This window comes from Bombus vancouverensis, chromosome 2 (genome assembly GCF_051014615.1).
Source record: "Bombus vancouverensis nearcticus chromosome 2, iyBomVanc1_principal, whole genome shotgun sequence".
Lineage (NCBI taxonomy): Eukaryota > Metazoa > Arthropoda > Insecta > Hymenoptera > Apidae > Bombus > Bombus vancouverensis.
In genome coordinates, this window is record NC_134912.1 from 9,475,813 (window position 1) to 9,491,106 (window position 15,294).

At 37.5% G+C, this 15,294-nt stretch overlaps 1 protein-coding gene across 2 annotated transcripts in view; it reads right to left on the reverse strand.

The window, feature by feature from the left end:
- Window positions 1–15,294, reverse strand: part of Sema2a (Semaphorin 2a) — a 279,663-nt gene that overhangs the window by 61,648 nt on the left and 202,721 nt on the right. For both annotated transcript variants that reach the window (XM_076624824.1, XM_076624822.1), the window contains exon 2: window positions 10,481–10,568. In XM_076624824.1, coding sequence (XP_076480939.1) covers window positions 10,481–10,568 — 88 coding nt within the window. The remainder of the gene's footprint in view (window positions 1–10,480; window positions 10,569–15,294) is intronic.

The window sequence follows — 15,294 nt, forward strand, 5'->3', positions numbered from 1 at the left end:
GCTTCTCGCTTTCTGGAGAAGTTTCCTGGAGGGCTGACGTGAACAGGTGAATGGGAAAGGCGGGGCGAGACCTTGTACGTGCAAGCTCGTCGCTCGAGACAACCGGAAAGAACGGGGGAAAAAATTTGTACGAAAGCAATTTGCGGGGGTGATCGATGGCGGCGGGAACGCGAGCGTAAAGTCATCGTGTTTTCGATTTAAAAAAACCGCCCAGTCAGCTTCGAAATGCCGGACCGTGGTATCCGATCTCTTTCGAGCCAGTTGAGAATTTCTACCGTTTCCCTTTTCCTTCAGCTTTTCGTTCTGTAATTTTTCGATTGCCTCACGGAGCGAGTTACTTGCAAGAATTTTGATAGAATCGTAGACGTGACGATATATGTTTCTGGTCTAATGTCTTTTGTAGCTGAATTTCTTTTTATTCCTTTTTTCTTTCAATTGAATGTATGGTAGTTCACGTCGAAATGGATTATAAATTCATTGTTATATTTAAACAATTTGCTGATAGATTTTTGATCATTTCTATTGGTATTTAATCAACAGTAAAGTTAAAGAAGATTGGCTTGGTATGGTTATAATATTTAATATACTTTATAAAATGTTTCAGTGTATGATGCTTCGATTTAAACCAGTTTGATAGAGATGTTACCTCTGCCGATTTTGTAATAACAATAGTAAATGTATTTGTTACATCATAAAAGTGTGATAATCTAAAGTAACAATAGTACTATCATTCACTAAATTTCATTTTTAAATTTCCTCTTTTTAATTGATTCTTAGATTTACAATAAATTCTCTCCTGAAACTCGAGACATTATTGTTAAACAAATCTGTATCAAAATAATTGAATAACTTCTTGTCTGATGCATTTCTAAGTTGTCACAATAAATAGAAATCACGAGCGATTACACAATGAAAATAAATATTTCAAAGTAGTTTCATATCAAAGTAATGTAACGTACTCGACAAACTTGGAAATTCACTAGCCAGTAAATCAGAAAAGCGTCGGTGTCTGACTTGGTGTTGCACGTGACGTGACAGACAGCTCCGACCTGCAATGCATTATCCACTGTGTCGAGATCCAGTCCCCATCTTCGCCCTTAAATTTTCGATGGCGAAACGCACGTCAGGAAAGAGCTACTGTTGTTATTAACATCGAAAGCTTTGCAAGAATAATGTATTCTCTGCGATGTAACATAATAGATCGATTTTAACAATTCGAGGTGTGAATCACTTAACGAATACATATATATATAGTTTGACCTGATTTTAAACAAACTATAAACTTTTACTGCCTATAGGCTAAAATTTTAGATGAGACAAACTTACGAAATATAAATATAACGTGTTATATAAAATATAACGTGTTATTATAGAATATTAAATAATGAAAAGATTTGTTCTATTAGATGTCTTTTTTATTATCTTTAATATAATCATATTTTATAATATGACCCACTTTTTTTAATCTAAAAAAAGAAGATTAAAATTTTCGTGTTATATATTACCACATAATATACCGATTTATTTACTAAAAATTTTCTCCGAACGATAAAAGCTTCATTAAACTTTGTGTCCTATTTCAATTATGAGATATAAAGGAACGAAGAAAGAAATTGTACCTCGGTTTTAATTACACCGAATTGATTGATTTTAAACAAGACCCTAGAAAATTTTCGTTCGTTAATTAAAAACGAAACAAGCGCGACTCGGTTCAGCGCTGCTTCACGACTTTTCTCTTTTTTTCCGAACCATTTGATTTAATATCCCCAGTACCAAATACATATTGAATAAAACAATAACACAGGAATTTTTACTTGTCATAAAAGAGGGAAAATGCTGTCAGAATCTGTTATCGATCCACTGTCTTTCATCGAAAGTTAATATCGCGGCGTTTAAACGGCGATGAACTAATATCACGATGATCGAGCAAATATGGCGCAGTAAAATCCTTCAAAAGAGTTTTATCTCACGCAAATCCCGTATAACGAGAAATTTCATTCCAGAACGATGAAACTTTTTCGATAGATTCGATTGTGAAATTTACTCCGCGTCGATTTCTTTCGAAAAATACATCGATCAGTGTTTGGCTGCTGCTTATTAGTCGAACAACAGAAGCGTAAAAAGACAAAAAAGGAAAACATATAAATTGTTTGTCGATGCGATTATCTCTAACACTATATGATACTTATCGATTTCAAATGTCCATGGCTGTATTACGGCCATTTCAATTGCTGGAACGCTCAATTCTGATCGAATGCGTGAAATCTAATCACATCCGTCGGATTTCGATTGATTCGCTAAATGCGTTTGCCGTGTTTCCAGAATCCTACCACACCGTTGTCCGTTTAATTATGTAAAATATAGCGACATCGTTTAACGTTTAGATACTTCGATTATCAGATTTTTATATTTTATGTATGATGACGATAGCGGTTACATTGAACATCTTCATCTAAGTACCAGATACATAAAACGGTCCAATACAAACAATTCCGCAATCGACACTACCAATATTTGCAGCAATATCTTATCGATAGATTTAATTCATAAACTTATAAATACACTTATTCTTTCATGGGTTTCCTACTTTTAGTTTTCTTTTTTTTCACTTTCATTTTCTTTCCTTCTTCTAATGCAGGCGCAAAAGATTTATTTTGTCTTTTTGATATTATTTTGTACGTATACAATACTATTTACTATTAATACAATGCTATTGTTTAATTATAATACAATACTCATTAAGATGTATTGAATATTGTATACACGATTTACAATCAGTGTTCTACAATTCCATACACTTTTATATCAAAAGAATTGCCAACAAAACGAAAGAAATGTAGTAAAAATAAAATCAATTCGCCCGTAACATAAAATCGATTTCCCAGTGGCCAGGCTTTACTTTCATTAAGAGACGTTCCGCTGTATGCTCGTACATAGGTCGACCAATGAGGTATGTTGAATTAGAATAGAGAACGAACCGTGACACGGACTGAATTGGACTCTATTCGATGAACGAAGCGCAATGCATCTCATTATTCGAGCGACAAAGGAGTTTCAAATTAGCCAAGCGAAACAAAGTTAAGTGGTCACGTGTAAACTTTTATGAACATCTACTCATATAAAAGTACATACTTCCTTTCATTCTCCATACCATGGTATGCAATTCAGTTTTCAATGAAAATTAAACTTGACTTGCGAATAACGAAAACTTTTAGCAATTCCTATAACTTGCTAGAAAATTTCAGTAACAAATGCTTGGATGTGTGTGTGTGTGTGTGTGTGTGTGTGTGTGTGTGTGTGTGTGTGTGTGTGTGTGTGATAGAACAATTATAGAAAGATTATTCACAAGGGGACATCAAAAGTCTCAAAAGTACTACAAATAGAGTGATCCTCTTGAAGTGCATTAACACGGTACTCGATACATCTAAATCTCGACATGAGAGTCGTTCATTGTCGAGAATGATGGGACTAATCGATGTCATTTTTCCGTAGCACTTCAACCAATATCGACAATGGAAGCACATACTCGACAGCGCAATCTCGCAAGGCATTCACATAATTCCACTCCTTTTTCACGCATCACGTGGACAATGCTTTCCAATATCACGAATTCTTATCTCTGTCCAATCGATATGCAAAAAAAAAGTAAGAGTAAGCCCTAAAACTTATCCCAGTAAAATATAACTGGGCAAATGAAAGAAAAACAAAGTGGTTTGTCAAAAGATAACGACTCAACTATAGGATACAATCAAAGAGATAAAAAAGAAAGACACAACAGAAGAAGATAAGAGAGCAACAGATAAGTTCCATAAAATCGCAGAAAGAGCAAGATAAGGCTTCTGTTCCACAGGTTGCTAACAGGGTCGTGATGGAACAACAAGGATTTCCGTATCGCAATATCATTTCAAGAAGACAGGATTCCAATGTTCGACACCGCGATACTAATCCTCGCTACTCTCGTAGAGTAAAGAACGACTTCTTTCTTTTTTCCTCGACTCGGTAACTCGGCCGGAAGTCTGATAATTGCAAGCGTGTGATTAGCGTGTCTTAATGGCGGAGCGAACCGCAACGCAGCCATCGATTCTCCAACTACAATTAATGGGTATCACCTTTCTAATTAACGAGCAACGATGCTCGTACGTAGTATCGATCCTATGCTGACGATACAACAAGGTAAAAAGGGATCATAAAGGATAAGGGGAAGAGGGACGAAGGGAATCATGATGGGATACGGTTAGGAACATGTGCAGGTCGCGAGTCGTGCGACACGAGCAATTCGCATGGAGCGAAAGTGTGATCGTTCGCCACTTATCACCATCAACGACGATCTGAAACGTGCGTCGATTACACACCTCCCCCTTTTCCTCTCTTTTTACTCTTTTTCCTCCCCCCCCCCCTTTTGACCTTTATTTCGTTCTTCCATTTTTCCTCCTCTTGCTCGCTTTTTCGTTCATTGTTTTCACTTACACACACACACACACACCTGTACCGGCATTTTTCCTCGACAGTTTACCCTAGCTGGCATCGACGATGCACGAGCGCGTGTGGTTCTTAGGCGGCGAGGAAAAATTTATTATCACGGGCCAAGAGGTCGAGGTATTATCGAGCAATTTGTTTTAGGGTATCGATTTAACTCCATCGCCCCTTTCCTTTGTCCATTTTCCGAGCGGAAACGTTTATCTTTCTTATTTTTCATTTCATCGACACGATCTATTATGCTACCATACTGTGTTTTATGAAATAGCCTGACCACAGCACGTTGTTTTTCTTCATTTCGCATGAATCGCATTGAACTGAAGCGCTAGAGCAAATTGTAATTTCACTGAGCATAAATGTTCTGTTGAGATTGACGTTCGTAAATAATTCAAATCAATCGTTATACATTTGACATGCATGTTTATTTTACTCGTGACTTTTTTCACCTGTCACATATTTTTACAGAAATTCAAATGCAAGGATATTTGTGGCACGCCTTTGTCGAAGTTTCAGGATTGGCAAAATTAATCAGAATAGTTTACGGTTAGGCGAAACTCGTGTACATTGATTGTTACTAGGTCTCCGTTCGGTAACACCGAGGTTACTAATTGCAGTGTGGCTCATTATCGAACTAATATTGGATTTCGTAATTCGAGGGAAGTAGGTAATTAACACGTCAGTATTTTTCTGTAGAAACGACAGGAATTGTACTCTTATGAAAAAGAACGTGTCGATCAATGAAGAGACAAATATTTATAAGTTGTTATTGGCGTTCAATACAACAAAATTTGTTGATTAAATTTTTTTAATTGAAAAATAAATTTTCTTTGACAAATTGCAATTTTAATTCTATAGGATAAAGAGGCGAAATTACAAAAGTTCCAATCACCCATGTTCTAAATTTACCAATAATATAGTAATATTGACCTATATTCTACGATTTCCACCTGGAGGCAATCTCAAATATAAGGATTCTATAAAAGGGAGCACCACCAAAACGATTTTCATCATAAGAATGTATCATTTATACCAAATCATTGGATCTACCCCTTTATCTTATCTTCAGGGTGATATTCTTATCTTTATAAGAATATCACCCTGAAGACTTACGACCACCTTGAAAATTTTAAAAATTCTGTACAAAAGTAACGATTCTACCTCCACAATAGCTTATTAAAAAAAAAGAAAAGAAACCGCATCGAATCCAATCTCAACGTACCAATTTATCATTTATACTAGGTCATCGATCACCCCCTTTTCGAAGAATATCATCTGGAAATCCAATTAACCGGCTCGCGAACGATTAACAGTATCGCTCAGTGGGAAACCGGGCACAATTCGCTTTTTACAAAGCGCGGAATCGACTCGAATTTGCGAATAACGCGCTGCGTTTTATCCGGAGCCTTTTAATTAAACTACGCTCCCGCAGCTGAGAGGGTGGTACGCTGATGTTCCGTCTGAAATCGAGAGTCACATCATTGAAACGCCGCGTTCTCGGGGATCCTAGAGCTTAATCGTTTCGCATCATTGGAAAAGGAATGTCGGAATCGTTTTCCTTTTGCGCGAGGATTCTTATCGGAATTCGATATTGCGGGGAGGGGTGGCTGCGTGTGCAGGTGGATAGTCGAAGGGAAACTAGAAACGAGGCCATGGAACGAAGCCAGAAAACAGGAAACGTTAAACTCCTGCTCGCTCTTGCTCGTTGGAAAATGCAATTTATCGTAAGTCGCGTTTTTACCTTTTCACCCCTTATGCGCTTTGGTACGCGCAGGCGCTCCCGTCTTGTTACCAGGACGAAGGGAATCGTTTTTAAAAGGAAGGATCTTACGCGCTTGTCATTTCTTACCTCGTCGTCGCCTTTATCCGATTTATTCTCCCCGTTCGTAATCCCGTTTCCTCCACCTCTGAGAGAATATCATCCTCGGTCCTCTCGTTTTGACTGAAATTATTTCGCGCCCCGCGCGTGTCACGCGTTCGCTGCCGCGTGTAATAAGGTTACGTTCGTTTGGAAATCTTGAGAACTGTACTGGGGCTTTCGGTTTATTCGATTCTGAACTCGACGAGAATTTGAATGTTATCTTGTTTCACTAAATTGCTTATTTTTGAGCGACATTGAATAGTATATTGGAACGTTTCTTTTGTTTTTATCTAAGTGTAGTTAGTATGTAGTAGAATTAGAAAAAAAGGATAAAAAACAATGAAAGGAGATATTCAATTTGTATACAATTTTATGGAATAATAAAAGGAATAGATCACGGAATTAGCACAAAGAATGAATAACACAAATCGATGCATAAATGGAATGCGGAGCACAACTCTAAGAACAATTTTAAATGTATCCTTTTTTAATCCCAATTTCATTAACATTGCCAAAAATGATAATAATTCGCGGGATGTTGTACTGAATAAAATTGAAAATGGAAAATAAACGCAGCCGACATAAATTTTAATGTTAATTTTTGCATAACAACATCGAACAATCATCGATATACAGTTTGTGTAAAAATGAATTTATCGAGACAGTAAATTTAATAGATTATTCGTGGATGCGCTTTGAAATTCAATATCTATCAGTTGTTCCGGAATTACCTATTACATTTACATAATGCTACTTTATTGAGCATCGCCAGGATTAAACCTTCATTATTCCGACTATTTAGCAAATGGACCACACAAGCACCGACAGATATGTTAAATATCAGCAAAATAAATCGTCCCCGCGAATGCCTTGTGATCCGTTCTAGTACAATGATTACGATTCGTATTTGTAATCCCAACAAAATGTAATACGACCCCGGTAAAATGGTCCTAATAATCATAAGATAGTATTTCCTAATGAGATTTTCATCCATTTAGCAATATAAATAATAGCAGGTCTAAATTAAATTTCTACTACATCAAAAACATGTTAAAAAATATACTATGACGAGAATATATCGTAATTATACTTCTACGTGTAACATATTTTTATTTACAATCGAATTTATGAAAACGAATGCTTTTTAATATTTCTTCACTTTTACATGAAAGAGTTTTTATATACCCACTATGTGCAATGCACGTATATCGTAAAATGATAAAAAGATTTTTGAAATATTATGTTCCTACAGTATATAGAAGTTTCTTGCTTAATCTATTCTATTCGATATGCACCCTTCGCTAGCTATAGCTATTGTAAGCCAGATAAATAAATCATAACACAAGCATACACTTTACGGTATTGAAATCAAAAGTACACTTTTCCTGAACTCCGTTGATCCATTACTCTTAAAAGATACTCTTATAAGATCTTACTTAAAACTATATCTTTTAGCACCCTTTGCAAACTCAATTACAAAGTACATACGTTACATTTAATTCTAAATTATATTCAAAAATAAAGTGGTAGAATTCGCTTCAATCAACTTGATTAAATATTAACTTCATCAAGAAACAACACATTGCTATTAATTTGATTTTTTGCTTCACATGTAACAACCACGCAGTTTCATCTATCTGCCAAAACATAAAGCACGACATAATTTTTCTGTCGCAATAAATATATTACACGACTTCTTATTTTTGGCTCGTATAGGAGACGTTCTTCTGGTTTTTTGTATCTGGCTATGTCTTTCAGAGACGCGTTGCCCTGGTGACCTCTCCATTACCAGAACCGTGTAGCATTTTGCTGGCATTTACCAAATTAAGAAGGGAGGCTCACAAAGGAAAACGCCAGTGAATGGCCGGCAGGATAGTAACGCGGGGGAAAGAAAAGGTTGGAACCGAATCAAGAAATAATACTCGTATAGTAATGATGCAGTGTTCCCTGTCAAAATCTCTTTATCCATTCCAGACGAAGCAACCCCCTGTTCCGTTCCCTCAACGACGACCTTCGTTCTAAAGGAGAAAAGATAGCCCCCATTAGAATATTGTATTACCACCATACGACGATGGCGCAAGAGATTCCTGCTTTGTTTGCTACAACGAAGAGTATTGGAGTTGACAACGAAAGCTATTTTGGCTCACGACTAAGATTGCTATACCGATTTATTGTTATTTTTTTTCTATTACTTTATTCAAACAAGATATTTTTAATTTTGGTCTCATTACCATTCCAAGAATATTCGGAAATAATAATTTATAACAAATTTACAGTAAAACTGATAGTTAATTTCATATCATTAAAAGAAACATAGGCGTGTTTTATTTTATTATAAATATCATCTTAATATAAATATCCAAGAATAGAAGAATGTTTGATAGAGATAATTAACTCTACTAATTTATAAAGTCGAGAAAGGCAACTAATTTGTGGAAAAGGCTAGCTCTAACTACATAAATTTCAAGCCTTGCTCTCTCTATTTATTTCAGTAATACGATCTAGTCAAAGTAATCAACAAATTTGTACATATTAACATGAATATTCTAGACGTATATCTTCGCTGAATTAAATCTCGTCAATTAAGAGCCATCGCCCGCAAAAACAATTTTACGTCTCGATTACATGTAATCGTTGAGGATATTTCTCCATTCACTTGAATGTCAAGATTAATCGGAAATGTTCCTTAAAAAGTAGCAAAGGAATTTAATCCGCTCTTTCGTCTTTCGTTCCAGAGTTTCCGCCGTGCCCCGAAGGTCTCAGTAAATTACCTTTCTGCAAATTGAAACGTTTAGCAAACGAAACCTAGTCATTCCCCTCGTGTACAGAGGAACGACCCGGTACATAAACGCGGGTATATATTTCAGTGCTCAAGCTAAGAGTGCGTGCAAATACCGCAGAAAAGGGCCCGATTACGAAAAGGAGTGCACGAACGCGAAGCTTGCGTGAATATGTTATGATGACGAAGCGAAACAGAAAGTTAAACAATCGACTCGACGAGAACTAAATTATTATACTCAATTTCCCCTTTTATTAAATGAATATTAATATATAATCTACATATGTATGTTTATATGATTGACCGTTATTGTTATCGCAAATCCAATTCTATAAAATCTATGAAATTTTTCACAGCTGATTAGTTGGATTTATTCGATTGATTATAATTTTATTGCTTTTAATTCAACTCGACTGATTAAACATTTATTATCAATCAAATTCATTCGAAATAACTCTCAAAGTATTTCGTTCTACAGGAAAAATAAAAATTTCGATTATTGTGCTATTAAAACGAAAAATATAAAAACAGAATGAGGTACAGTTTCGAACACTTTCCTCGCTTGACGATATTTTTAATCACCTCCAATAACAGCTTACTTTTTTCTACCTTAAACGAGCAAACTTCATGATTCCGCTGGAAATAATCTAAAGCGGAATAGCCAGCCAACTGTTCGCCAACCCTCTCTGTCAATCATTCCGCAACGTACGGAAAGCTTGGTCGAGACAGGGCGAACGCACGAAACATTTCACGCGTGACCCAGTTACGCCATAGAACGGAACGTTACTTTTCATTTCAATCTCGAATGCGGGATAAATAACGAGCAAAATTGCACGCCGATTCAGTGCGCACGCGCGTCGATATAAGGCCTCGAATAAAAAACGATCTGTCGTTGAACGTTGCACGGCCGATAGGTCGAAAGGGGTGTGTGAAAATAGGGGACGACGGCGAGAGGGGTAGCAATTCGGTGCAATCAGCACGACGATAATTATCATGGCGAAAGCCGGCGTGTATCAGCGTCGCTGTAATACACAGAGTATTTCAAAACATGGATTATACGATGTTCGACGTCACCGAGAAATTTAATCAATCGTCACGCTTCCATCCCCTCTTGCGTTCGCATTCCGTGCAGAATTTTAATCACGAGAATCATAAAAATCCGTTTCGCGGCACGTACACACACGTATACCCCCCTCCATCCTTCCATTTTATCCAGCGAGGTCCCGCTTCTGGCGCTTTGACGACGAATGAAGCGCAACTTTTACCCAGACAGGATTTTCATCCTACGACATTTTATTATGTGAGAAAAAGCGATGAACGCGGAGCCGGTTTGCGGGTTAGTACGGAAGGGAAGAAACAGTACTTACATAGCGCCGACGTATAGGGCGTCCCTCTTACTGTCCAGGTACAACGTCCTGTAATACAGCATCCCGCAGCTGAATTCCCTCACGTGTTCTGCAAGCAAAAGTAAACAAAGAGATTAAACACTGAGCAACGAAGGGTGGACCTCGAGGAAATTCATTTCTCTGGCCGCTGCGCGCCTCGCCTGACGGATCGTTAGATTTTCATTATGACTTTTATAATAACGCTCGCCGTTTGTTCTCCTCGTTCCCTCGTTCGCGTTGCTCTATCTTCTGCTGCTCTCTTTTCATTTCGCATCTCGCAGTAAGCCGAGCAAAGCCAACAGGCGACTTATATCGCCGTCATAAAACTCGTTAGAATTACACGACACGTAACAACGTGACATTTCTCGTTTCATCGACTGGGTGGTGGTTTTATTACGGAACGGGGGCGACGTGAACATCGAAGCAGCAAATGGACCTCAATTGACGGAGACGGGGACTCGGCCGTGCAAATGTTCTCGAGTAAAACGTCAATTAAGGTCATTAAGGATGAATGGCAGCTTATGCGTGAGTGTGGAGCTACCGAACCGGTAATATGACGGAACATTTTGGATTTACTTTAGTACGATCATAATCGAGTCTCCGGGGAATCAAAGCAAGATTATATATACGCAATCTTGAGCTTTCAGATTCTAGAATCTGGGGTTCGAGGATCCTAGGCTCCAGAGTCTAACAGAGGTCTAGGATCTGAGCTTTGTAAAATCGATTTTAAGGGTTCTGGGATTGTAGAGGTCGGAGGTTTTAAAGTGTTGAACTTTGAGAATTATAAGGTTTAGAGTTTGGACTTTATAGTCTGAAGTTCAATAAAACTGGGGTAGCATAGCACTTGGATTAAAGCAATTTTACATACTTCATAAATGTTGCAAGTATTTAATATTACACAGTCTCTTAATGAGATTAAAGTTACTAAGATTACGCAAAGACCGTACTACTTTACACTAGGACCTCGTTTCTTGCTGCATCAAAAGATAATGTTACGAGACACTTGGTTCCGATATTCTTTGATCGTAAAGTCGAGACAGCATTAATTCACGAGCGTACGGTTCGTGCACACGCAAGGAAGCATCGCGCGATAAAAATTTCACTGTACCATCGACAAAGAAAAATCGTACGACCTGAAATATAGCCGGCTTTTAGAACGTGCTTAACCAAAGTATTGAATTAATCTCGAATCTTAAAACGTACCGGCAAACGAATTTATCCCTCTTTGAAACGCTCGAGGAATAACTCGTAAACGAAAGAAGTTTCACGATCTAGCGATCGTGAAAGAGGCGTACAGCATACGCGACGAATATAAATCGTCGAAATCGCAGCTACGAGTCACGCTGAGCGGGGAAACTTCGAATTATACCATGCTAAAAAATTGGATTCATCACTTTGCTTTCGCCTTTTTATAAAGAAAAATATCCGTAAGATGCGCGGGAGTGCGCGGCTATTTTTCACAACATTAAGTCAAGCCAGCAATCATTTAGGAGCGCGCGCTCCTGCACAGTTCTCTTGGGTAAAAGTCGTAAGGGACGTTCGTGCCATCCTCTCGCTATACTCTTCGCCACCATCCCCCACACCTTTCACAAACACCCTTTTCACCCTCTATCTCGTCGGCCGACACTGATCTGCTTAACATATGAAAGAAAGCCGCCCTTTCCTAAATATACTCGTTCTCCACTCTAGACTAACAGAGCGCGAACAATACTATATTTTATGCGGTATCAGAAGGGGCTGACGTCGAATGAAAGGGGTCCAAGTGTGGCGTCGCTGCACAGACACACGAGTCTCTCTTTTTCTCTCTATCTTTCTCGTGTTTACACCAGCACCGAACGATTCTAGCTGACTCTCGTTCCCTTCACGAGTTCTTTGCCCGCGAGCCCATGAATGAATGCAAAAACCTGATCTCTCGTCCTTTATCTCCCGACCAAGTGGCGTAGCGATGCGGTCGAGCTTAATACGAGGCTAACTCGAATTGATGTTCATTGGTGGATCCGGTAACAATAGTACTTTTGTACGAGTGTAATAGATCGTTACGTATATCTACTTGGCTCATCGAGCTTTTTAATCGTGGATTATAATCTGAATTTCAATCATGAATGGCCAAGATTGAATTCTTCAAGCAGATAGTTCGAGATTTTTCAAGATAATATACCGATATTATTGATATAGTTTTATCCTTCCTCAAACTTGTACTTTTCATGTTCTCTCAATTCTTTAATTGCTTCTCTGTACAAGAGATTTTCTACATTTAAGAACAATTAATAATTAGACGAAGTAGGTTTCGATATACGCTTCGATACAAAAAGGAAGATTAGTGTTAGCATATAGAGATTTTCTCGTCATCCACTAATACAAAAAATCCCTCAAAATACAATTCCAAAAATTCATCAAATTATTACTTATTATTACTTGCTATACGTTCATTTGAATTGGCATAACTAAACTAGTGTTCACTAAAAAATCAATGAAATCTTGAAAACACGAGTGGTAAATCTATTTTATAAAATATCAGAATGAACTGATCTTCGATTCATCGAACTAATTATTCCATCCATTTTAATCATTCTAACTTGAAATCTGTTATCAATTATCGATCATAATAGAAACACAGGCATTGTTATATATATATATATGTTATATATATTGTTATATATATCGCTGGCGTTATAAATCTTGAACGCACTAAAGCTAACACGCAGAAAATACACTTAGACCATCAAAACACTCGGCGTCAATAAAATTCGGGAAAGCTAGATCCACTGGAACGTTTTCGCAGTGTACCTTCCGAAGCGCAACATCGGCACGCAGTTCGTTAGATCGGCGCGGATAAACCGCGGCGGCCCAGGGACGTATTGTCCCCCCAGGGAAGACTGAAAATTTATATTCCCTCGCAAATACGACGGTTCGTTTTTCCGGCTCGTCAGCGAGGGCCAGCAGTGCGTTCGTCGCGCGCATTATTCCGATTTTATTGCCGTAATAAAATCGTATCACATCGCGTGCATAGAAGATGATGCCTGCACCTGCCGCTCGTTCGGTCAGTTGATATAACTGCATCGTTCTCCACATTCGTTCGAACACTTCTATTTTCGACCAGACGTAAAATCGTTTTCTTCCTCGGTGATCTTCGCGGTAGTCGCTGAGGTCAGCCAACTTTCGCCAACTTTATCGAACCTCGACCACTGCTACAAGATTGTTCGTGCTGCTGTGAGTTCCAGAGTTCTTGAAGGTACTGGTTCGATCGTACATCAGCGTTGAAATTAACCTTTGCTTATTTATAAACCAGGCATCTCGTAATTTTGATCGTACGAAGATTTGAAAGACATATTTTGGGAATATAAGCATACGTGGTTTGTTTTTCACTATGTTTTCATTAACGTTAAAACTGCTTATATATATTTTATAAAAAAATCATTCAAAGATCAATAGCTTGTGAGTGAAAACTTTCTGTGAAAATGATTAGGAATTGATTATTTTCACCACTTTGGTGATTCGTAGATTCGAGCGTAAATTAATGTTCTGGGTGCAGAAAAATTATCAATACTAATCGTAGAGAATCTTGGAAAAAATTTATTTAAGTTCCGCATTCAGTTGAACAGGAAAAATGTTTTTGCCAACAATGAATGCGGGGGACTTAATTTTGCGCGCAGTTTGAATAAAGAGATAGCACGATTCGAATTTTGTTTCTATTTCTATGTCCTATTTGATACATTCGTGTTCATTTGATGCTAAGGTTGTTAGATTTCCTGATTTTCATTATCTATGTACTAATAACTCTACAAAAAAATAATTTTGTATAAGAAATTATTGTAAATTCTTGCGAAAACACCTCGTATAACTTACAACCGTCGATCAATGGATCGAAAGTATTAACAGGAAATATGACTCGATATTAGCTGCAAACTGCTCGTTCAAATAATTACTAATAATCTCTGTAACGGAGCATCGTACCAGCGTTTCGCTGTTTGCGTATTTATCGAGAAAATAATACACTAAGCGTCGAATATAGATCACTAATTACCAAATATTTGCAAGAACCTTTGCTTACTAAAATTGCCACGATCGTTTAGAGCAGCTATATATAATTCGTCAAATTCTGTATAATCGTGCAATTAGAATCCAAATTCGAAGCTTTAATGATTTTACTATCCGTTATAAGTATAAACATCTTTCAAATAATAACCCAACAAATCAAACTAAAAATATAAAATATATCGCAATAGTTTATAATATAGAAAAATAAATATTATTTCAAATGAATCGAGAAATTTTTAATTTCCTAGTCATAGAAATTTTTAGTCGAGGGATGATCCGATTAACCGCGAGATAAAACCGATGAGGAAAGTGAATTATATTAATTTTAAGACTCTGACAATAGGCTGTTTTCATTTAAACAAAACTAACGACTTCCAAAGACCATTTATTACACACTTGTGCGCCATTAAAAACACCGTAGACGCGATTATTTACTGTAAATTGCCTTCGAGTGGTCGAAAAAGAGCCTTTAGGTATCGCAGGACGATAAGATCGTTCCTCTGGGGTTGTTAACGCAGAGAGATAACGCTAAACGAGCCCGGGACCGGAAACTATCCATTTGAATTCGGTGGTTCCGGCAGTGGGTTAATTCGCTTAAACGGTATTTCTCAATTAACCGAGTCGATGTCGCTTAGTTTTCTCTTTCCTTCTATTTTTCGTCTGCCATCGTCGGCCCTCGCGAGTCCTCGTAATCGCGTTCGCTAGACTCGATACGAAAGAAAAGCCTGCTCGACTCCGTTAACCACGACAAACGAGAT